General features: G+C 38.1%; 1 protein-coding gene across 1 annotated transcript in view; it reads right to left on the reverse strand.

The window, feature by feature from the left end:
- LOC575600 (sorting nexin-8) overlaps nucleotides 1–11,727 on the reverse strand; it is a 33,971-nt gene extending 22,244 nt beyond the window's left edge. The window contains 7 exon segments of the mRNA XM_030983892.1: nucleotides 2,057–2,178; nucleotides 2,629–2,746; nucleotides 3,647–3,840; nucleotides 5,245–5,334; nucleotides 5,337–5,376; nucleotides 11,395–11,519; nucleotides 11,680–11,727. Of these exon segments, the coding sequence (XP_030839752.1) occupies nucleotides 2,057–2,178; nucleotides 2,629–2,746; nucleotides 3,647–3,840; nucleotides 5,245–5,334; nucleotides 5,337–5,376; nucleotides 11,395–11,519; nucleotides 11,680–11,701 (711 nt within the window). The 5' untranslated portion in view covers nucleotides 11,702–11,727.
- Nucleotides 11,728–21,348: the final 9,621 nt, after the last annotated feature.

Below are 21,348 nucleotides of genomic sequence, written 5' to 3' on the forward strand. Positions count from 1 at the left end.
CCACAGTTTTGGACCCATGGCTGAGAAAGCCCGTTCACCCCAAGCATGTTTTATTCTGGGTGTATTAAGTAATAGTGTGTCTGATGAGGAGCGAAGACTTCGTGTGGGGTTGTATTTTGAAACAGAGTTGCTCAGGTATGCAGGGGAAGAAAGAGAGTAAACTGAATGATGTACAAGTAACATAATTTTAAAAATAATCCTTTTTTCAACTGGCAACCAATGGAGAGAACTGAGAATTGGTGATATGGAATCAGATTTCTTAGTGAATGTTAATAGGCGGGCTGCAGAATTTTGAAGTCGTTGCAGTTTTGTGACATCTTTTTTTGGAAGATTACAGAACAATGAATTTGCAAAATCTAAACGAGAAGAAATTAAAGCATGAATTAAGATCTCAGCCGCAGGTTTAGATAAACACTTTCTTATGAAACTTAGATTACGTAATTGGTACCTTACACTCTGTTGAACATGTGTTATGTGACTTCGAAAGGACATTTCCTGATCAAATATTACACCCAAATTACGAGCTGTTTTTGATGGAGTGATACACCTTTTTCCAATATGGAGATGACACGATTGATAGTCAACCTTCCCTAACATGTGCTTGGAACCTAATAATAAAAACACAGATTTATCATCATTCAGCTTAAGGCCATTAGATACTAACCAGGATTTCAGTTCTTCTAGACATTTTTCAAGTTTTGAAACGGCTGAGGACAGTGAAGACATTGTAGGTTTAAAAGAAAGATAAATTTGGATGTCATCTGCGTAGCAATGGTAACTAATACAATGTTTGTGAAATATGTTGCTGATTGGTTGCATATAAAGAGAAAAGAGCAGTGGTCCTCCTACCGAACCTTGGGTTACACCATACTTCATAGTAGTTTTACTAGAGGTAGAATTATCAATTTTTACATACTGAGATCGTTCAGAGAGATATGATATAAACCAATTAAGGACGGTACCCTTGATACCTAATGATTTCAGCCTTCGAGTCAGGATAGAGTAATCTACTGTATCGAAAGCTGAGCTCATATCTAACATAACAAGAGCAGTAATATTACCGCAATCCAGTTCTCTAAAAATAGTATCAGTTAAGTTGACAAGTAATGTTTCCACACTATGACCAGGCCTGTAGGCAGATTGACATGGGTCAAACAATTCATTATCTCGCAAATATGCAGTCAGTTGTGAGAAAACAATCTCAGAATACGTAGTTGTGATATATAATTTCCAAACGGGAATAGCTAATCGGTAGATTTTAGTCAAAAAACATTGTTTTATAGCTTAATTAATATCTTGACCTTGAGAGGGAGCTATACAACATAAAGATTGTATTATTTACAATTCATAACTTCGAACTTGATTTTAACCGCGACAACGATCACTAAATATTGTAGGATCGCATATGCTTCTAATATGTTCATTTGAACCAAATTCATGACCCCATACCAAACATTGTATTACCTTCGTTTGTAAATATCTTAATTTGTCATTGATTTCTTTTGTAACACAGCATTTGTATTTTTGGGGAAAGTTTGTATATGTTATGATTTGATTTCTTAATAAACACATAATTATCATAAAATAAAATAAAAAAAAACATTGTATTACCTTTAAATTAGAAATTAAAAAACAATACCACCTAGTAATGACGCAGAATTTACAGAATTTAAATAACACAATAAATTCACCATTGACCGATAAAATCCTTTAAACATCAGCAATAAACATGTTCAAGAATCGTGTATTATCATTTTAGATTTATCAAAATATTAATAAGTACATGAAACCTCTTTTATGCCCAATTCAAATCATGCAAAATTGTTGCATTATGGTCAAGTAAATACACATATGAATTAAACAGATATAAGTCTATAATTACAACATAGCTTATAAGAACATATATTTTTAATGCAATTATATATAAGGCAAACTTTGACAAAATTGCCTTTTGCCACAACCAGTTTAAGGCATTTTACTTTGACATATACAAGTGAGGCGTATGATATAAAGGATAAGTAATGCCATTTATATTCAGCATTTATATTGTACTTACAGATCCGGTGAATGTTAGGAAGAAGCGAATAACCTCACTGCCATGGAACGTAGGATGTCTGACCACTAGTGTCAGGAATCGAACCAAAGCTTTTCTCCTCTGCTCTATGAATTCTCGATTTGCTAAAATTAAAAAGAATAAAATCACCTTTTATAAGCTCAGGTTGTCAGTTAGCACAAAACTAATATAAGTGTGAAAATGAGTTATATGAAGATTTTTTCTCTTTCTTTTTCTAGTGTGTTGTTGTTTTTGATTTGCTTGCTTGTTTGTTGTTGCTGTTTTTCCAGGGTCAAGTTGGAGGGAAGGTTGATTTCAGACAAATTGTTTATCTCATTTTTTGTCAAGTCCATCAAAAATATTCATTGTACAACATCCAAGAAGTTCAAATTTGATGTGATTTACACTCAGGTCCAGCACCCTATCCATGACTTTTCACCATATAATTTTACATATCCATTAAAAAAAATGTTATCATATTGTAAGCCTGTAAATGGGACATACGACAAAACCTCTGCATCAGCTTGAAAATCTAGACTTAATGGTTACCATTTCTGTACAGTTGTAATGCTTACCTCCTAACATCTTTTTAGGGGGGAGACGAGGCACCATTCTGTATGGATAGCAGTTGATTAACATGTCGCTCATGGCTGCAAAGTCACTGTAGCGCCTAAATACAGTAGACTTGTACATCTGGAACAACAAAAAAACATAGTTATCAGTAGAATGGATTGCACATCAATTAAAAAGTTTTCAATCAGAATGTAAAAGTATTTATTCAAATTCACAGGGAAAAAACACTTGACACTTCCAGTTCATAGACAAATAATTCATGCCTGAATATACAAAAATATAACTTAACTTCTATGATTGAATTATGCATAAATCCATTCTAAAATGATATCAAACAATAATAGAAAACTTTAAAGCACCATTATTGTTGCTGAAATGCATAAAAGGCAGAAAATGTACTTACCTCTGTACGACTTATTGAGTGAACAGGTAAATGCCCCCAAAATACACAAATATACCATCAAACTTTCCTAGTTTAAACTCCTGTTTTGGAGTGGACAAATTTATTTAGTAGTTTTCCAATGGTAATCTAGCTCTTTCCTAAATATAAAATGAAACTTTGAGCCTATTTCACATCTTATATAACTACTGTAGTATTGTACATGCACAAGAAGTACACCTCACATCCCTTATAAAATAAGGGAAAAGGCAGATGAGTAAGTTAGATAAGTTCTAGTAAGAGACCTTCATTATGTGCACATACTGTAATTCTTTGTCACTAGCAGTTGCCATTGTTTGACATGTTAAATGTGTTTTGTCTTTAATACGGCAGAGATGTTCTTAAAGGATGTATCTCACTGAGCAGTGAATGCTTACAAACGATTACGACTGTTTTGCAAACGCTTGCAACTATTTGCAGAACAATAAATTTGCAAATAATTTTTGAACATGTTCAAATTTTCTTTGCGACAAGAAAAACTATTTGCGATAAAGAAAACTGTTTGAGAACTTTCTTGCAACCATTTAGGAACCCTGGCGAAACCCCAAATTTGAGTGAGTTACCCCCTTAAAGGTGCTTACCCTGCTAAAGACTTCATACTCCACATGTTTAAGTAGTAGACCTTTCTTCTCAGGTATAAGATCCACCGTCACATGATCTAGTGCACTTAGCTGGGCGTAGTTGTAGTTAAGGATGTTAGGGGCTCGTTCTCTTCTCACATCTTGGCTTAATTTCCTCAGATCTGACAGGTCACCAAGAGAGGGCTTAGGAAGCTCTATATCAATCAAATAATAACATCTATTGTGACTCAACATTAAGTGATTAAAAAAGAGGCTGCTTGCATGACCAAAAGAAATTCAGGCTCTCCCAAGAACAGGACAGAGTAAAAATACTTAATGAATGGAACATGATGAAATAAGGATGTACATGTACAGTGTATGCAATACATTAAACCAGGGAGTTTTAAGAGCTGGAGTCCTATCAAGCTTATTCCCTTTGTACCATCTTCGATGCTGCCAGGAGAAAATATATCAGGCATGTGCTTAAAGGTAAAGACCAGTTATGGTCATGCGATTGCATTGTGAAAGAAACGTTGTGGAATCGATCAGAAAAGGTTGATCATCTAGCATATAAGTATTGGTGTGTACTGCAAGGTTCTGGAATCATCAAAATGATAAGAAATATGGCCCAGTCTTCGTAAAGTTACAAGCACTGTACACAGAAAGATGTATATGGGACTACACGCACACGTGCGCGACACGTGCGTTTATCTCTCACAGACCATGTAGATAAACTAATTTACCAAATATATCAATTAGTAGGTGGTTTCCCGGCAAAATTTTTATCATCATGTATTAGTCAAAACATATTCTTTCACATGATTGGTAATAAGATTTCTCTGCTTCTATTGAAATTAAGTTATTTTTGGAGTGGACTTGCCAGGCTTTAAGTTAGTTTCAATAAAAACAGCAAACTTAGTGAAACAGATCAGTGAAAGTTTGAGCAAAATCTGAAAAAAAAATAAGGAAGTTGTGAATATTTGAAGTTTTACTCAGTCAAACACAAATTGGCAACACTGTTACATATCTTGCGAGGTCCTTTCCCATTTGCTCAATGTACTATAAAAAATAAAAAAATTGTCTATAGAGATATTTTATCATTTTAAATATGTCCACTTGAATCGTTCCACATGGTTTCTACACAACTCCTGTATGTATGGAAAAGAATATATTCCTTCATCAGCAACTACGAAAACTTTTCTGTAGAGAGAAAATGGAAGAGGACCTTGTTAGATATGTCACAGCATTGCCAATTTGTGCTTGATAGAATAAAGTTAGAAAATTCATAACTTTCTTATTCTTTATCGGATTTTGCTCAAACTTTTACTGATTTGTCTGCTTTTATTTAAATCAACTAAATATTAGGGTGGACACCCCCCTTTGAAGCTGCACGCATTATGTGAATGAATGTAATATTTCAAGACATTGAGATAAAATGACAGATAACATCTGAGAATAAAAATTGTTCTCAGAATACCTATTACATTTAAAAGAAAAAATAAAATATTTCAGAGATATAATTGTGCTCAAAATACCATTGCTGAATACTAAAGAAGCAAGCTTATCCTATAAAAGTTTCTGAACAGTGCAAGAACTGAAATGGTTAACAATTTCTTTACCTTGGCCGGTGTAATTCTCCAAGAGTTTGACATTTGGCTGCTTCCCTTGTTGAGCTAGAGCTGTGAGGGCTAGAGCTTTGTATAAACCCCCTCGGTAATGAAGCCTTGCTTGCTATCCACAGCATCCCATATCTGAAACCAAACCATGAGAAAAGAGAGAGTGAGAGATTGTTTGAGCGGGTTGAGATGGTCAGAAAGACAGTGGGAGAGAGGTGTGGGGGAGGGGGGGGGTAGACAGAGAGAGTGGAGACAATGCAAATATAGAGTAAAGTGTTCATGTATTTTGTGTTTAAACTATGCTAAAAGTGTACAATCAACATGTACATGTACATCATGTTTATTTAGATAAATAAACTAATATGTACAGTACTGTGCCCTTTTCTCTTTCATTGGTGCAAGTTGAGATTATAAATAAAACATCAATAAAATATTTCTTTCAATGAGCACATTGTAATTGCTTTCTCTACCAGTTTCATGAAACTAAATGCAAGCTGCAAACTACATCTTTGCAAAGTAGAACAAAATCAAGACTACATGTATCTTCAGGTCTAAAAAATAAGTCTTCAAGGTCTATGACGTGTGATTCTATTTTCTTTCTTATCATTGAACATATACTGCACATTATCTGGATAACATACATTCCTGACGTATTAAGCACTATATAAGCAATAATATTATTATTATTATTATATGTACACAAGGCTTGTCGTCATGTGATTTGATATCATAAAATAACTATGTACACGTACTGTACATACACATACATGCCTATAAAATGATAATTTATGTTGTTGTTTTTGTTGTTGTTTTATTTTATTGTGTGTGGATGTGATTGTGTATGTATATTTTGATGATGCTTACCAGTATCAAACATCTTGGGAATCTACATTAGTACATTTATAAACAACATAGAAACTACATGTAGTTCATGCTTACATTTCAAATCATTCAGATAATAACAGTTTGCTTTTCAGAATCCAAGAGTTGTTACTTTGCAAATTACATTGCATCCAAATCTATGTTGCCAGACTGGTAGTAGCCAAAGGGAAATAGGATCATATATCTCTAATCCTATCTGAACTATACTTGTTACCTATAAGATACATGCAAGATCCAGGAATGAAAAATAGACTACCATACTTGTACTGGTATTCAAATGTATGAATGGTATTTCACACCTGTTATCTTTGTGAACTCATCCAACTGTACGCACTTTAACGTAATCTCTCTTTAAAGTGTAAAAATCGGCTCTGTCAAATGTCCGTGGAGACACAGACCCATTCATATGGGGATAGGGCGTTTAAAAAAATATGTGTACATGAAGCACCAATTATTATCATTATCACTATTATTATTATTACTATTATTAAGTTTTTGTTCTATTTATTCATCTTTGTTTGGGATCACCACTTTGGATACATCCCCCCCCCCTCCCCCACCACCCCACCCCTCCATAGAACCCTAGTGCCACCCTTGTACATACAGTACGTACATTAACACAAAGATGTACATGTATGCAACTTACCATATAGAGAAAAAAGGAGTCTTTCTTTAATGCCCCACTGCACTACTTATAGCTACTTGCGCCCTCTATACAGCCAACAATGCCTTAGCAGTACCCGTTGATCCCCCATGATGCCCTTTTTCTGATGTTAATTGAGAGCTGATTTGATGAGATAAACACCTGCCAGTGACCTTGCAGGGAGGTCTAATCCCTCCTGGCCAAACTAATGCAGATGGGCTTTAAGGGCATGATTTTACCATGTAAATTTCTGAATGCTGAAAAGCATTATTTTATGACATTATGATTTTTTCCTCTAATCGGCTGCATGTATGAAGTGACTTCCTGATATTGTACATTTCCTGGTTATCAACCTTGTTTCCTGCTTTGACTATAGACCATTTATCGTATACACAAACAGGTTGAGTGGGAAACACATAAAATATCAGCAGTGAACATTGAAGAATAATGTGACATTAAACTTGCTGAGTTACTCATATTAAATCTCTCACTTAAAGACGCTGAAAGAGTATGATAGATAAATTATAAACTTTCAATGCTTCATTTTTATTTGCAATCCATGAAAGGATCTATAAAGGAAAAAACTCTAAACCAGATGGCTGGCCAGGTCATCCAAAGAAGAAAAATCCAGAGATATTTCTAACATAATATAAAATTTGACTGAATTGTAGCTCTAAATTTGCATTGCTGAACTTTCTTTTCTTTCAACAAACTCTTATGCGCTTATCAATCCTTTGCAAAGAATCGCACTGTAAGTTGACAGGCCTGAGTTGATTTTTATCCTTGGTTTAAACCTCTAAAATTGTAGAGTGTGCATGTCCTCAATATATTTATTCTTATTTTTTTATTCCATGGTGGAGGTTTAAACCATGGTTTAGACAACATTTGAATTAAACCTGCTTTGTGAATATGGGTTAATCGGTAAGGACAGCGTAATAGTAGTCTAATATAACTAGTTTGGTTAACATGAGGGTTTGAATCTCTGTATTTATTCAGTTGTTTTTTTGTTAAATAGTGAGGCAAAGGAATAAAGTAATCAGCGCTAGTTCAAAAGTCTATCCAAAATTTGACTCGTAACTCCGGCACACAGTGGGCCAGAATCGCCTCAAAGTGTGCCAAAATTCAAAATTGGCGAATGTGAATTTTTATAATTTTTTCATTCGCTTGGGGAAGAAAACATTCTAAAGAATATTTTTCCACCCATATTTTAATATTTAGCGAGTTTTAAAAGTGTCATATACCCCTGCGAACATGGGAAAATCTATATGTTGCTCCAAAAATGATAAAAGAGGCAACTTTACAATAGGTGTTGAGAATTTATGAAGGGAATAGCAATTGGTAACCCAATTAGAAAATACCAAGACCAAATTTATGGAAGCTTCATTTTGGGAAAATGAGCATTAAATTTCACAAAAAAAGGAAAAAATTGCAATTTTTTTATAAAAGTAGCATGTTTATTAAGATTCCGGCCGATTCCCGCAGTGATGTTAATCTCAAAACGTTTGCCCAAACCTAAGCTTTCCATGTATGGTATTTCTTTTTGCTAGTATTTGCTACACTGCATGTGCAGGCGCTTTTCCTCCCCACGTCAATCGATTATTATTAGGCATAATCGGTACACATTTGTACTGTTTACGTTTGCGCACAGCCAATTCAACGCTCGTCCGCGTAACCATGGCAACGCACAGTGGGCCAGGGAGGAACCAGTGCGCCAAAACTCATTTTGGATGATTTATTTTTCTTCAATTCTCTTCTTGACCAGTTGAACTGTAATACATTGAGGAATACCTCAGTAAAATATGTAATTCCGGTAAGCACAACTAGGGTATAAATTTACTCCCTCAAACAGCAAAATCCTACATATTCACAGTTTTAGTGCAAAAGTGACTTATTTTATAAATCTTTCAATTTAACATGAAGTTCTTAAGTTATTGATATGAAATTGCTCTCACATATTCCTGATAGTTCAATTCGTTGCATGAATTGGTTAAAATGTATAGAAACACAATCTTCATGATATATTAAAGGTTAATTCACTGAAAAATGGACTAATTATCCATGTTTTTTATAAATCCAGAGGAAACGTTTATATTTCCGCAGAGTTCGGCTTATATTTTAATACCACCATTTTGTCTGATGTCTAAGCTTTAAGTAGGGTGTCTGAACGATTTTTCAATTTTCAATTTGGGATCGTTTTTCACCATTTTTGTTTGATATTTGAATTAAAAATGTAATCAGAACAATATATTTCAAATTTCAAGTCTCACCGATGTTTCTATCAAAAGATACAGCCCCTCCGAAACGCTGGAATATTCATAGCATTTTGATCAGAATTGACGAAAAAGACGTACATGCAGAATTATGTTGTTTTGCTACATTTAGCCACACAGCTGTATCGTGCGATATGAAAGCGTATGCATAGCGTACGCATGTCATGTGCAACTTGAAGCTTGAGCCACGCTGTCTCCGCGACATGTGCCATTGACTAGTATGGCTAGCCGTTCGTCGCACAATAAACCCGGAAGTGAATACACGTTATAGTCAATGGCAATATCGAGGAGACAACGTGCATGTTGTCTCCACGATATTGCCATTGACTATAACGTGTATTCTCTTCCGGGTTTATTGTGCGAACGGCTATCCATACTTTCATTCACTATACGCGCAGATGTTACGCGATGTAACCATGGTTTGGACTGAGCGGAGCTCACGCTTCCCTAATTAGCTGATCCGAAAAATGTGGAGAAGGGTATTTTCAAACTGTAATCAGCTGTGATCCCTGGGGGCTAGCGAAAAAATAAGCGCATAGATATATTCCTTAGGACTGGGACTACTTATCGATCGGGGCGTTATATCTCAAAAGTGACAAACCTCAGAGTTAGCCAGGACAAAATATTTAAATTGCTGTTTTGACCAAGATATTTTTAGAATTTCGGGGGTGACCCCCCTTTGGAAATATTGGAATTCACCTGCTCTTTCATATGACACCTCATTTATTGAGTATCACCTACAGGATCACAACAGATAAAGGTTTGAATCTCAAATTGAAAAAAAAACTTGACTTTTTTTGCATGGTCGCGCAATGCACATAGACTGCATAGGGATGCGTGTAATCTCTATGGGAAGAATTTTAGCACACAACATCGGGTGCGCGATCAGACACCCTACTTTAAGTTGATACCAAATTTGGCTGCCCCATCTTGCCCGTTGTCATGTTAGAGCCGATTCCCCTTGCCACATTGTCCCAAAAAATATGTTTGTTTTTAGTCCGCGGCTGAATCATGAAGGATTCGCGGTCATAAATCACGGCGCTTGGGGGCACGGGACACTTGTTCTGACACCGCGGACCAAAATAAACACATTTTGGGGGGCAATGTTGCAAGGAAAACGGCTCTAACATAATAACGGGCACAATCGGGCAGCCAAATCTGGTATCAACTTAAAGCTTAGATATGAGAGAAAATGTTGGTAATACCATTTAAGCGGAAATCCCTGGACATCCAAAATTGCCTATGGATTTATAGAAAATAAATCCCCAGAAATTAGTTTTGGCACACTTTGGTTCCTCCCTGGCCCACTGTGCGGCGTGGAGATACCCTACTAAAACATACTAAAGTCAGAATATTTACTTCATTTTTGGTATGTTTTAGTAGGGTATCTCCACACCGGAGTTACTGGTCAAATTTTGGATAGGCCAAGACTTCTGAACTAGCGCCAAATAATCAAAGTCATTTGTTTGTGACCTCTTTCGTAGCTTGTTAAGTATGAAAATGGGTCCATACTGGAATCTATGGAAAATGTGATGCATGCGGCAAGGGTTAAACTCTATGTAGACTATGGTCTTGGAGTAGTTTATGTCGAGTATGGATTGGGTACTAATTAATGGGGAAGGTTGAAGAAAAAAAAATCAATATTACTAATAAAATATTAATATTATTAGGCCTAGAGGTCTAGGAAGTATTACCACTGTTATTTCTGTCTAGTTCTACTTCTAGGCCTAGACCTTAGGTTAAGCTTATCAGATGCATCCTCTACACACACACAGACATGTTACACGCTACTTTAAAGGTATTACAAAGTTTTGGTATGGGGTCATGAATTTGGTTCCAATTAACATATTTGATGCATGCATTCCTACAATATTCATTGATTGTTGTCGCGGTTGAAATCGAGTCTAAAGTTATGAAATTATAAATAATATACTCTTTATGTTGTATAGCTCCCTCTCAAGGTCAAGATATTAATTTAGCTATGAACGATGTTTCTTGACTAAAATTGACCGATTAGCTATTCCCATTTGGAAATTATATATCACAACTAGGCCTAGATCTACATATTCTGAGATTTTCATGGTCGCAGCTACCATTGTACGGCCATAGGCGCTATTTGAAACATATCAAAATTTACCGGGAGCACCGGTAAATTTTTATAGATCTAGAATCTATTCAATTTTTCTCGAAAACAGAAGTGTTTTAGGGGCTAATTTCTTTTAGTGCTTAGAATCTCTATAGACCCACCGGGTATCCAAATATATCAAAGTTGTAAAGATTCACTATCCACCCAATTTTCAAAATTTCCCAAAGGTCTAGACCCTACCTTTAAATCGTATAAATGACGAAGGACCTTACCGTGCTAAGGGCTTGCTTGGGTAAGCTCGACTTGATCAGTATCTTGACGAACAAATCTCGATCAATTCGATCTTGTTCAGGACAAACAATGTCGTAGACTTCACGGTAGTACGGAGGCACGGAGCCTGAAAATACAAGCAAAGACATATCATTAAAAAGAACAACATGGACAAGCATATATTTAAAGGTCTTCAAATTCTCCTTCATGGTCCAAGTTAATCTTTCAATCATAACCTTAAACAATTAACAAGCACAAAAGGGAAACAAGTGGTCTGAAACACTCACCGAAACTCAATTCATCAGCCATGTTTTCAACCACTGAAAATAAAATTGGCAACGCAACGAATTTAATGATTGCCTTCAATATTGGTATGTAAAATGTCAAATTACCTTAAAAAATAAATACATTAAGTTTATACATTATTGTTTACAGCAAAATATTATTGTAAAATCTTTATATTTGTCCATATTATTTTTTAAATCAAAATTATGTTCTCGATTGTTAAATTGTATACCGATTCTTAAAATACAAACGAAGGCCACTGCTCAACTTCCTGTGGGGCGGATGCTGATAAACGCGAACCTGATAATGACCAATATGGCACACGCCTACTTTTAATCGGCTCATGTGAGCATTGCGAGCTTAATGTCATCCAAATAAGACTTGCTATATAACAAGTCATAAATAATTACAATGTTCAGTTTTTTATCAGCTATAATAATTAAGCTACACGTACTTCTTTGCTATAATTTCGCAAAATTCACTTGACTCTCAATCCGCAGGATGCGGATGCAGGGGTTCCGTACGTACGTGCCGGGCACCTTTTTCTTTTAATCCACATTTGTCACTCTGGGTACGGCCGGTACCTGCCAATTATTGCTGACTAAGGCCAAACAATAATTACAGGGCCCAATGGCGGATCCAGGGGGGGGGGAACAGGCAAAAACACGATAATTTGTAACTTTATATTAGTATTAAAAAAGCTGACGACGGCCCCCTCCCCTGGTGCTCAAGGAGGGTGGGGGCCGGGTGGGGGGGGGGGGGGGTAGTGAGCACTTTTTTTGTTTTTTGCCCCCGAAAATTTGAAAATCGTTCCCCCCCCCCCCCCTCCTTGCAATATTCCTTGCAATTTTCCGTGCAATTAACCGTTTCAAATTTTCGGGGGCACTGAAAAAATAGTGCTCGAGCACTACCCATCCCCCGGACAACACTGTATCAGCTAGGTGATGCTCGAGGCTTCCATATATAGTTCAGTAAAAGTATCATTATCATTATTATAAACGTTATCTTCTTCTTCTTCCTCCTCCGCTCTAATCAGCAGGCAGGAATGTCATGTCAGGTAGAATGTATATTGGAGATTGATTGCTGTTCTCACTCTCTCTTCTCTCGTTCATTCCCCGTTTCTTTTGTTTCCTTTTTCTCTTTTTTCTTCTTTTTCTTTCCTTTTCTCCTTTTCTTTCTATTCTTTCTTTCTTTCATTTCTTTCCCTCTCATTTTCCCGACGCCAGTGCAATTTTACTGACAATATCCGACGTTTCTTTTGTTTCCTTTTTTCTCTTTTTTCTTCTCTTTCTTTCCTTTTCTCCTTTTCTTTCTATTCTTTCTTTCTTTCTGTTCTTTCCCCTTTCTCTCTAATTTTTCCCGACGCCAGCGCAATTTTACCGACAATATCCTGACAGGTGGGAGTGTCACAGTGTTACTGTTAGTGGCCACTAATGCCCATTAGTGAATAGTGACTATAAAAACATTGCTCTTCCTGGCTATTTGCGAATACTGATGTCAGTTTGCAACAGAAATGGAAAAACGCACATTTTGTTGAAAATCATGTTATTATCACGAACATTTATAAATCACCGTGTATGGAATTGAACATAAGTCATGGTTTAATTTTATTGGGGGGGGGGCTGGCGCGCACCCCCCCCCCCCCCACCAGTACGCCAGTGGAGATTGCTGTTCTCCCTCTCTCTTCTTTTTCATCCCCCGTTTCTTTTGTTTCCTTTCTCTTTTTTCTTCTTTTTCTTTCCTTTTCTCCTATTCTTTCTATTCTTTCTTTCTTTCTGTTCTTTCCCCTTTCCCTCTCATTTTCCCGACGCCTGCGCAATTTTACCGACGATATCCTGACAGGTGGGAGTGTCGCACTCCCCCCCCCCCCCCCCCTCTAGCGACGCCCCTGAGTGCAGCAGCATCAGCGACGCTCTTCGGGTCCTTATCATGCTCTACTGAGAGCTGATGAAATATCTCCAACTCTTTGCATCGCTCCAGGGCCTGACTCAGTTGGAAATATTCAGCATAAAGCCTGTATCTACAAGATCTAATATTGGTTGAAGCAAGAAATACGATGGCGGATCCGGAGGGAGGGAGGGGGGGGGGGTTCCGGGGCCGGACCCCCTCCCCAGGCAAAAAAAGGAGTAATGTTTGTGTGTGTGTGTGTGTGTGTGTGTGTGTGTGTGCGTGTGTGTGTGTGTGTGTGTGTGTGCTCAATGGGGGGGGGGGGGAGGGTGTTGAGTTTTAGGCACTTTCCCTCCTCTCTCCTCGTTCAGCACAACAAAATAATAGTCTTGGACATGATCTTCATCATGCATAAACATGATGATGTCCACAATAAAATCTTGACAAAAAACCTTCTTCAAAAGACCACATGCCTGAGCAGCTGGGCCCCCTGGGCTTGTACCTTCGAATCAGAAAGAGATGATTTCTTTCAGCGCACCAATGACACCATAATAAGAAGACCAAACTGCTTGTAATGGATTCAGCTCTCGCTGTCCAACGTGTTGGTTCCGCAGTTGTAAATCATTGGCGATCCCTTCCAAACACTTACAAACACAGCATGCCTCTTTTGTAGGCTGCTGCTTGTAAAAAAAAAAAAAAAAAAAAAAAAAAATCCTCGACGATGGAAAACATTTCTGTGATGAGATGACTGCTTGCCCCCTTTTTCAAAAATTTGCAAACACCCGAAAATTTGGGAAAATGGGCTTTATTTCAAGAAAAAAAATCCGCCAAAGTGACCCTTGAAAATTGGTACACGGGTTTCGAGGCCTCAGCGGCACACCCCCGTCAAAACCAAATCTTAACCCCCCCCCCCCCCCACCCCCCACAAGCGGGCTCCACCAGAGTAATACGTCGGTGTGCTCCTTTTATCCTAGTTTTTCTTTCTTTTCCTTTCTTTTCTTTTCTTTTCTTTTCTTCTCCTTTTTGCTCTCCTTCCTCTTTTTGTTTTGCTCTTTCTTCCTTCTTCTCTTCTCTTTGCTTTCTTTTCTCATTTTTTCTTTCCCTTCCCCCCCCCCCTTTCCCTCTCATTTCCCCTCCCCTTTTCTCGACGGAAACACAATGTCCCAATAGGTAGGGAGTGTTGCATCCCACACCCCAGTCCCCCCCCCCCCTTACTACCCAGGCTATCCTATGGAAATGATGTGTCTCCATATACTGCGTCGGCCCATATTCATAAAACGTTACTAAGTGTAGTTGTCAACTAAAACGCTCGGTAATCATCGTATATTAAAGGGAAGTCTAGGAGAGTTATGCATTTTTAAAGTTGTAATCAGTGGAACACAAATTGGCAACACTTGAATTGAATTGAATTGAATCAAGGTTTATTAAAAAACATGTGTCGCAGCCCAATGGCTGAATTGATCATGTGTACAAATAAAACACTCATTGCATATTTCAAACATAAAATACAGTTACAATTAATTTGACAATATTGAAATACATGTATATGTAGTTACTTTGATTAGATTGCTTGGGCAGCAAAATAAGAAAACAGAATATTACATGAGGTCAGGAAAACGGAGGGGAGAATCATGAAGAAAAAAGTATAAGAGGAAGTTGTAGAAAATGCATGTAAATCAAAAATATAAATTGCATACATGTATTTTTAAAGAGTCATTAAGACAATATACGAAAATAAAAAATAGAAAAGTACATATTCTTTTCATTACATTGTTGAAGATTGATATTGCAAGTCTTTGTATTATTGCTGAGAGAAATGATATAAAAAAAACAGAACAATTGTGGCACACTAAAATTCCTTTTCCTTCAGATATAAAGTGGCTATTGAAGGGAAAGGGAACAGAATTGTGTTAATTTGATTTGTTATTATCTTATGGAGGGTAAAAAAGTAATTCAACATCTGTGAAAAAGAGTATAATACGAATAAAACAATGTATATTAATTCATCTACTTTGATTAATTGGGCTTGGCTTTATTGAGAGTGTCGACAAAATAAGGTATGGGGCTATTTCGGAAACGATTGGTTTTGCACTTGAACTGTTGATATAATTATAGATGCATGGCGTAGGAGATGGGTACGTTTTTCCGAAGAGGTAACCAGGTACTACATGTTGGGTGCTTAGCTAAGGATGTAGCAAAATCCAGACAAAGCTTTACCCTTCTGGATTCAAGCGTTGAGAGTCCACATATTTGGCAGGCATTAGTATAATTTGTGTATCGTGGACCCAGTATGATTCTACATACCCTTTTTTTTAACTTGCTCCAAGCTTCTTATGTGTTTCTGTGTAAGCCCACCATAAAAAACTGGGGTACAGTATTCCATGACAGGACGAATATAGCCCGTATATGATACCAGTTTCAGATCAGCTAAAGACAATCCATATCGTTTCAGAAGCCTAAACAATCATATACAACTTTCTGTTACATTTTTGAGGATTTCAGTGACATGGAGATCCCATTTCAGATTCGATTGCACAATGACACCAAGAATTTTGACAGATTGGAAGTTTTGCAAGGGTGAGTCATCAATATATAAAGTTGGCTCGGCAGGGAGATTTTTGGAGAATGTCACACTAAGTGAAAAACACTTTGAAGGATTTAACTTCATGTGATTTTGACAGGAACAATGATCCAAACTGTAGAGGACAGCTGGTAAGTCAGAGGGATCGGTAACTTTTCGACATTCCAACAAAGTAAGATCATCTACATATTTATAGCAATCGATTGGTATGTTTTCACAAGCATCGTTGATCATCACTAGGAAGAGGATTGGGCCCAATTTAGTTCCTTGGGGTACACCAGCATAATTAGGTAAGTATTGAGATAGAGTGCCTTGGTATTTGACACACTGTTGACGGTGTTCCAAAAACTAATTATCCATTCAATGATGCATGGCCGTACATTGAGTTTGATCATTTTCTAATAAGAATGTTATGATCCAGCCTGTCGAAAGCTTTGGTGAAATCAGTACACACAACAGTGGATAAGCTCTTGCTCTTTTCGCCATTTTCATAGAGATTGTGGAGTAAAATAGCCAGATAATGAGTGGTGGATATACCAGGGCGGTTTCCAAATTGTCGGGCGTCAATTTTGTCGACGATATCCTCAAGCAGCCATTTGGCTATGAAAGATTCTGCAATTTTCGCAAATTGACTTGTTAGCAGGCGCGGATCCAGGGGGGCCGAGCGGGCCTTGCCCCCCCTCCCCCGCAAAAAAAAAGGAGAGAGAAGGAAGGAAAGGGAAAGAAAAAAGGAAAAGAGGAGATAAAGGGAAGGAAAAAAGAGGAAGAAGAAAAGAAAAGAAGAGGGATATCAGTTGCAATTTTCCCGCCAACAAAGTGTAGATCGGGGGGGGGGGGCACTGGCGTACTGATAGGGGAGAGGGGGGGGGGGGCTTTGGTGAAATAAAATTCAAACGTGGTTTATTTTTAATTCCATAACGGTGGTTTACAAATAATGCTGAAATGGCATAATTAGGGCCCTTAGATGCTCATCTGACGGTAATTTAATGCCTAAAACCCCTGATTTCTGGGGGCTCTGCCCTCTGGACCCCACGCCAAGTAGTGTCCTGCAAGTGTCACAAAATAATAAGGTATACAAAAATGCTCATCTGATCGTAATTAAACGCCTAAAACCCCTGAACCTCCGGGGGCTTTGCCCCCTGGACCCAACCAAGAGCCCTAAGGCGGGCCCCCCCGGCCCCTTGATACTCATCTGACCGTAATTGAGTTTCTAATACCCTTGGGCTTCCGGAGGCTCCGCCCAGTGGCGGATCCAGGGGGGGGGGGGGGCCGGGGGGCCCGGGCCCCCCCCCCCCTTGAGAAAAAAAAAATCATGTAAAATCACGTGATTTTTACCTTTTTGGGGGTTGGGCCCCCCCCCCCCCCCTGGCGCTCAAGGGGGGGGGGTGCAAATTGAAATTTTTTTGAGGACAAAAAAAAAAAGTGCTCACTCCCCCCCCCCCCCCCCCCCCCCCCCCCCCCCCCCCCCCCCCCCACTGAGCGAATTTTTGGCCGCCGCGTTTTTCAAATTTCCGGGAGCAAAAAAAAAAAAATTGTGCTCTGTACCCCCCCCCCCCCCCCCCCCCCCCCCCCCCCCCCCCCCCCCCCCCCCCCCCCCCCCCCCCCACTGAGCGACTTTTCGGCCGGCGCGATTTTCAAATTTTCGGGAGCAAAAAAAAAAAAAAAAGTTGGGCCCCCTCCCCTAAGAAATCCTGGATCCGCGCCTGGCTCCGCCCCTGAACCCCACGCAAATTAGTGACCTGCCAGTGTCACAATTAGGTATCAAAATAATGCTCATCTGACTGTAATTAAATGCCTAAAACCCCTGAACTTCCGGGGCTCTGCCCCCTGGACCCCTCCTAGGGCCCTAAGGCGGACCCCTGAATGCTAATCTGACCGTAAATTATTGTCTTAAACCCATGAGCTTCCGGAGGCGGCCAAGGTATTAACATAATCATCTGACCGCAGGCGCGTAGCCAGGGGGGCGGTAGGGTGGTCCCCACAAAACACGCCGGTCCAAAAAAGAGAGGAGTGAAAAGTAAAAGGACGTAGGAAGAAAAGGGAGTAGAAAAAGAACATTTTTGAAATTCAGACAAGGATTAAGAGTCGAGAACGGTACAACGAATCGTCTTCTTTTTCTAATAATTTAATAAAAGTTCAAAACTTCCGCGCTTTGCGCAGGAGGGGGTGGAACTGAATTCGGACAAGGATTAAGAGTCGAGAATGGTAATAAGAATCGTCTTCTTTCTCTAATGATTTAGTGAAACGTAAAAGCTTCCGCGCTTCGCGCGGGAGGGGGGAAACTGAATTTAGACGAAGATTAAGAGTCGATAACGACGCAAAGAATCGTCTTCTTTCTTTAATGATTTAATGAAACGTAAAAGCTTCCGCGCTTCGCGCGGGAGGAGGAAAATAAATTCAGACGACGATTATTTTCGAGAGCAGTACAACGAATCGTCTTCTTTCTCTAACAATTTAATGAAACGTCAAAGCTTCCGCGCTTTGCGCAGGAGGGGGGGTGGAACTGAATTCAGACAAGGATTAAGACTCGAGAATGGTACAACGAATCGTCTTCTTTCTCTAATAATTTAATAAAACGTAAAAGCTTCCGCGCTTCGCGCGGGATGGGAGAACCTGAATTTAGACGAAGATTAAGAGTCGATAACGACACAACAAATCGTCTTCTTTCTCTAATGATTAAATGAAACATAAAAGCTTCCGCGCTTCGCGCGGGAGGGGGAAAATAAATTCAGACGAGGATTAATTTCGAGAGCGGTACAACGAATCGTCTTCTTTCTCCAATTTTTTTTAAAATGTAAAAGCTACGCGGAGGAGGGAGGGGAAAAACTCGCCCCTCCCTGTACCATACCCCCCCCCCCCCCCAATTACGTCACTGCTGGTCACCATTACGTGCCAATATTTGGCTCGCATAATTTCAAATTTGGGCCCCCCCCCCCTAAGAAATCCTGGATCCGCGCCTGCTTGTTAGTGCAATTGGTCGGAGGTTATTAATGGTTGCTGGTAATGATTTCGGAATAGGGGTTATTTGAGCTTGTTTCCACTGTTGAGGTACTTTTCCTTCACTGTAAAAAAAGAATTTGTTCATTGGTAATTTTTACGTATTTTTTCCATGTAGAATTTACTTGAAAACATTAGTTTTGCCACTTACGCACTAAATTTAAGTCTTGCTAACTCAAACTTTCAATTTAGTAGAACATACGTGGAATATTTAAGTAAAATCAAATACATAAGAACTTTAAGTAATTTCAGCTCGTATTAATTTAGTAATTTTAACTCAAAATCAGAAATTATACGTATTACTCAAACAATTTATGTTGATTATTCTTATCTTTTTAAAGTAAGAACCGATGCAGTGCGTAATAGAAATATTTACATAATTTATGAATATTCATTAAGACCAAATTAAACTCTTTTTTAAATAAAACAATTCTTTTTTGTGGTTGAATGAAAATTTAAGGACTTTAAAACATTTACTAATTCATTTAACATGGCTAAGCAAAGACAAGACAATTTTTAATTGTTACCCAGTTCAAAACAAATCAAAACTTGATATTTCAGGAAATTGTCAACCAATTTTCCTTTTAAGATGCTACGATCAAGTATATATAAAATTTGGAGCCTTTCAATATGCGTCGAATTGAAGCGTATGTAATAGTTTGTGATGGTGGTAGGATATATATTATATATACGGTTAAATCTTAAATAGAAGGTAGTGTCAGTGATTAGTGATTAATCTTAAATAGAAGTAGTGAATGATTGATGGATGTTATTTGTTAGATTAGATGGGTACCAAATCGTGCAATATTTGGTTGGGTAATACCTTTGGCAGCTCACTCAGGAAGCTATACTGAAGATATGTAATCCTATCATAGCTTTTTTTTAATTATCTAAAATGATTACAATACTTAAATTATTTACGTTAATGTAACTCGATTTAAGTGAGTTGTTTTGTTTGTTCATCTTTATTCAAGAAAGTATACATGACTTGTAACATAATAATAAAGATGTGACATAAAACCCAGGACAGAGATTTGTATTACATTAAATGCATCTCATGCAGGGTTGAACAATTACAATACACAAAAACAAAACGGAAAAGAGAACATTATAACATCAGTGTTTTAAATGAAAACATTAATAATTCCTAACAAAATAACAAAAACAAAAATAATTATTACTTTCTTAGTTAGCAATGCCTCATAATACATTTACATACCGTTCGAAGATCAAAGATTACAGTAATCTTGATCTAAGGAGACACGAACGAACGAACCACGGGAACCTATCTCCATAGAGAGAGAGAGAGAGTTGAAGAAGGGGAGAGAGCGAAAGAGAGAGAGAGAGAGAGAGAAGGGGGGAGAGAGAGAGAGAGAGTGAGAGATAGAGAGGGAGTTCCCGTTATAACAATTTATATACGTATCCTAATTTAAAGCAATTACACCGCCAAGTGTTGTAGTGATTCCAAGTGAGTTCAGATAGGCTGTAAAAAACAATATAAACCCACAGAATATACTTTTGAAATATTACTTTTCCCAATTACATAATTATGCCACACCTTACATTCAGGTACCGTCATCATATCTGTCAATATAGTAGCATGCGTAATCAAACCACGAGAACCTGTCCCCCATAGAGAGAGGGGGAGATAGAGAGAGAGAGAGAGAGAGAGAGGGGGGAAGAGAGAGAAAGAGGGAAAGGAAGAGAGAGAGAGAGAAAGAGGGAGAGGGAGAGAAAGAGGCCTCGCTATTGCAAGTCATACAAAGTAGTTAAACCACTTACACTCCCAAGTGATATTGTGATTGCCAGGTGCGTTCCGACCGGCTGTAAAAAATAACATACGACCCAAACAGTACGGTTTTCAAGATTTCATTTCTCAGTTGTGGATACCTTACTTTGCATTTACATGTTTTCAACATATCTATAAGTCTTTTCTTGTTGTCAGGAGTTATCAAACCTCGGGAACCTATCTCAATACACAGTAATTTGGGAGTCCAGCCGGCCTCTGAGATAGCATGTATAAGTCCGGCGTACCTGTCAAGCTTTCTTTGGTGAGCCTGTTGAATGTTGGTTTCAAATGGAATTGTCAACTCAAATACTAGTATTTCCTTTTTTCTAAAATTAATGAAACATAAATCAGGTCTTTGTTGTGTTGGAACAATGGTTGGGGGAACCGTCCCTCCACTGATTGTCTCCCCTTCCACGT

The sequence above is a fragment of the Strongylocentrotus purpuratus genome, unplaced genomic scaffold (assembly GCF_000002235.5).
Source record: "Strongylocentrotus purpuratus isolate Spur 01 unplaced genomic scaffold, Spur_5.0 spur5_scaffold_14, whole genome shotgun sequence".
NCBI classification, from domain to species: Eukaryota; Metazoa; Echinodermata; class Echinoidea; order Camarodonta; family Strongylocentrotidae; genus Strongylocentrotus; species Strongylocentrotus purpuratus.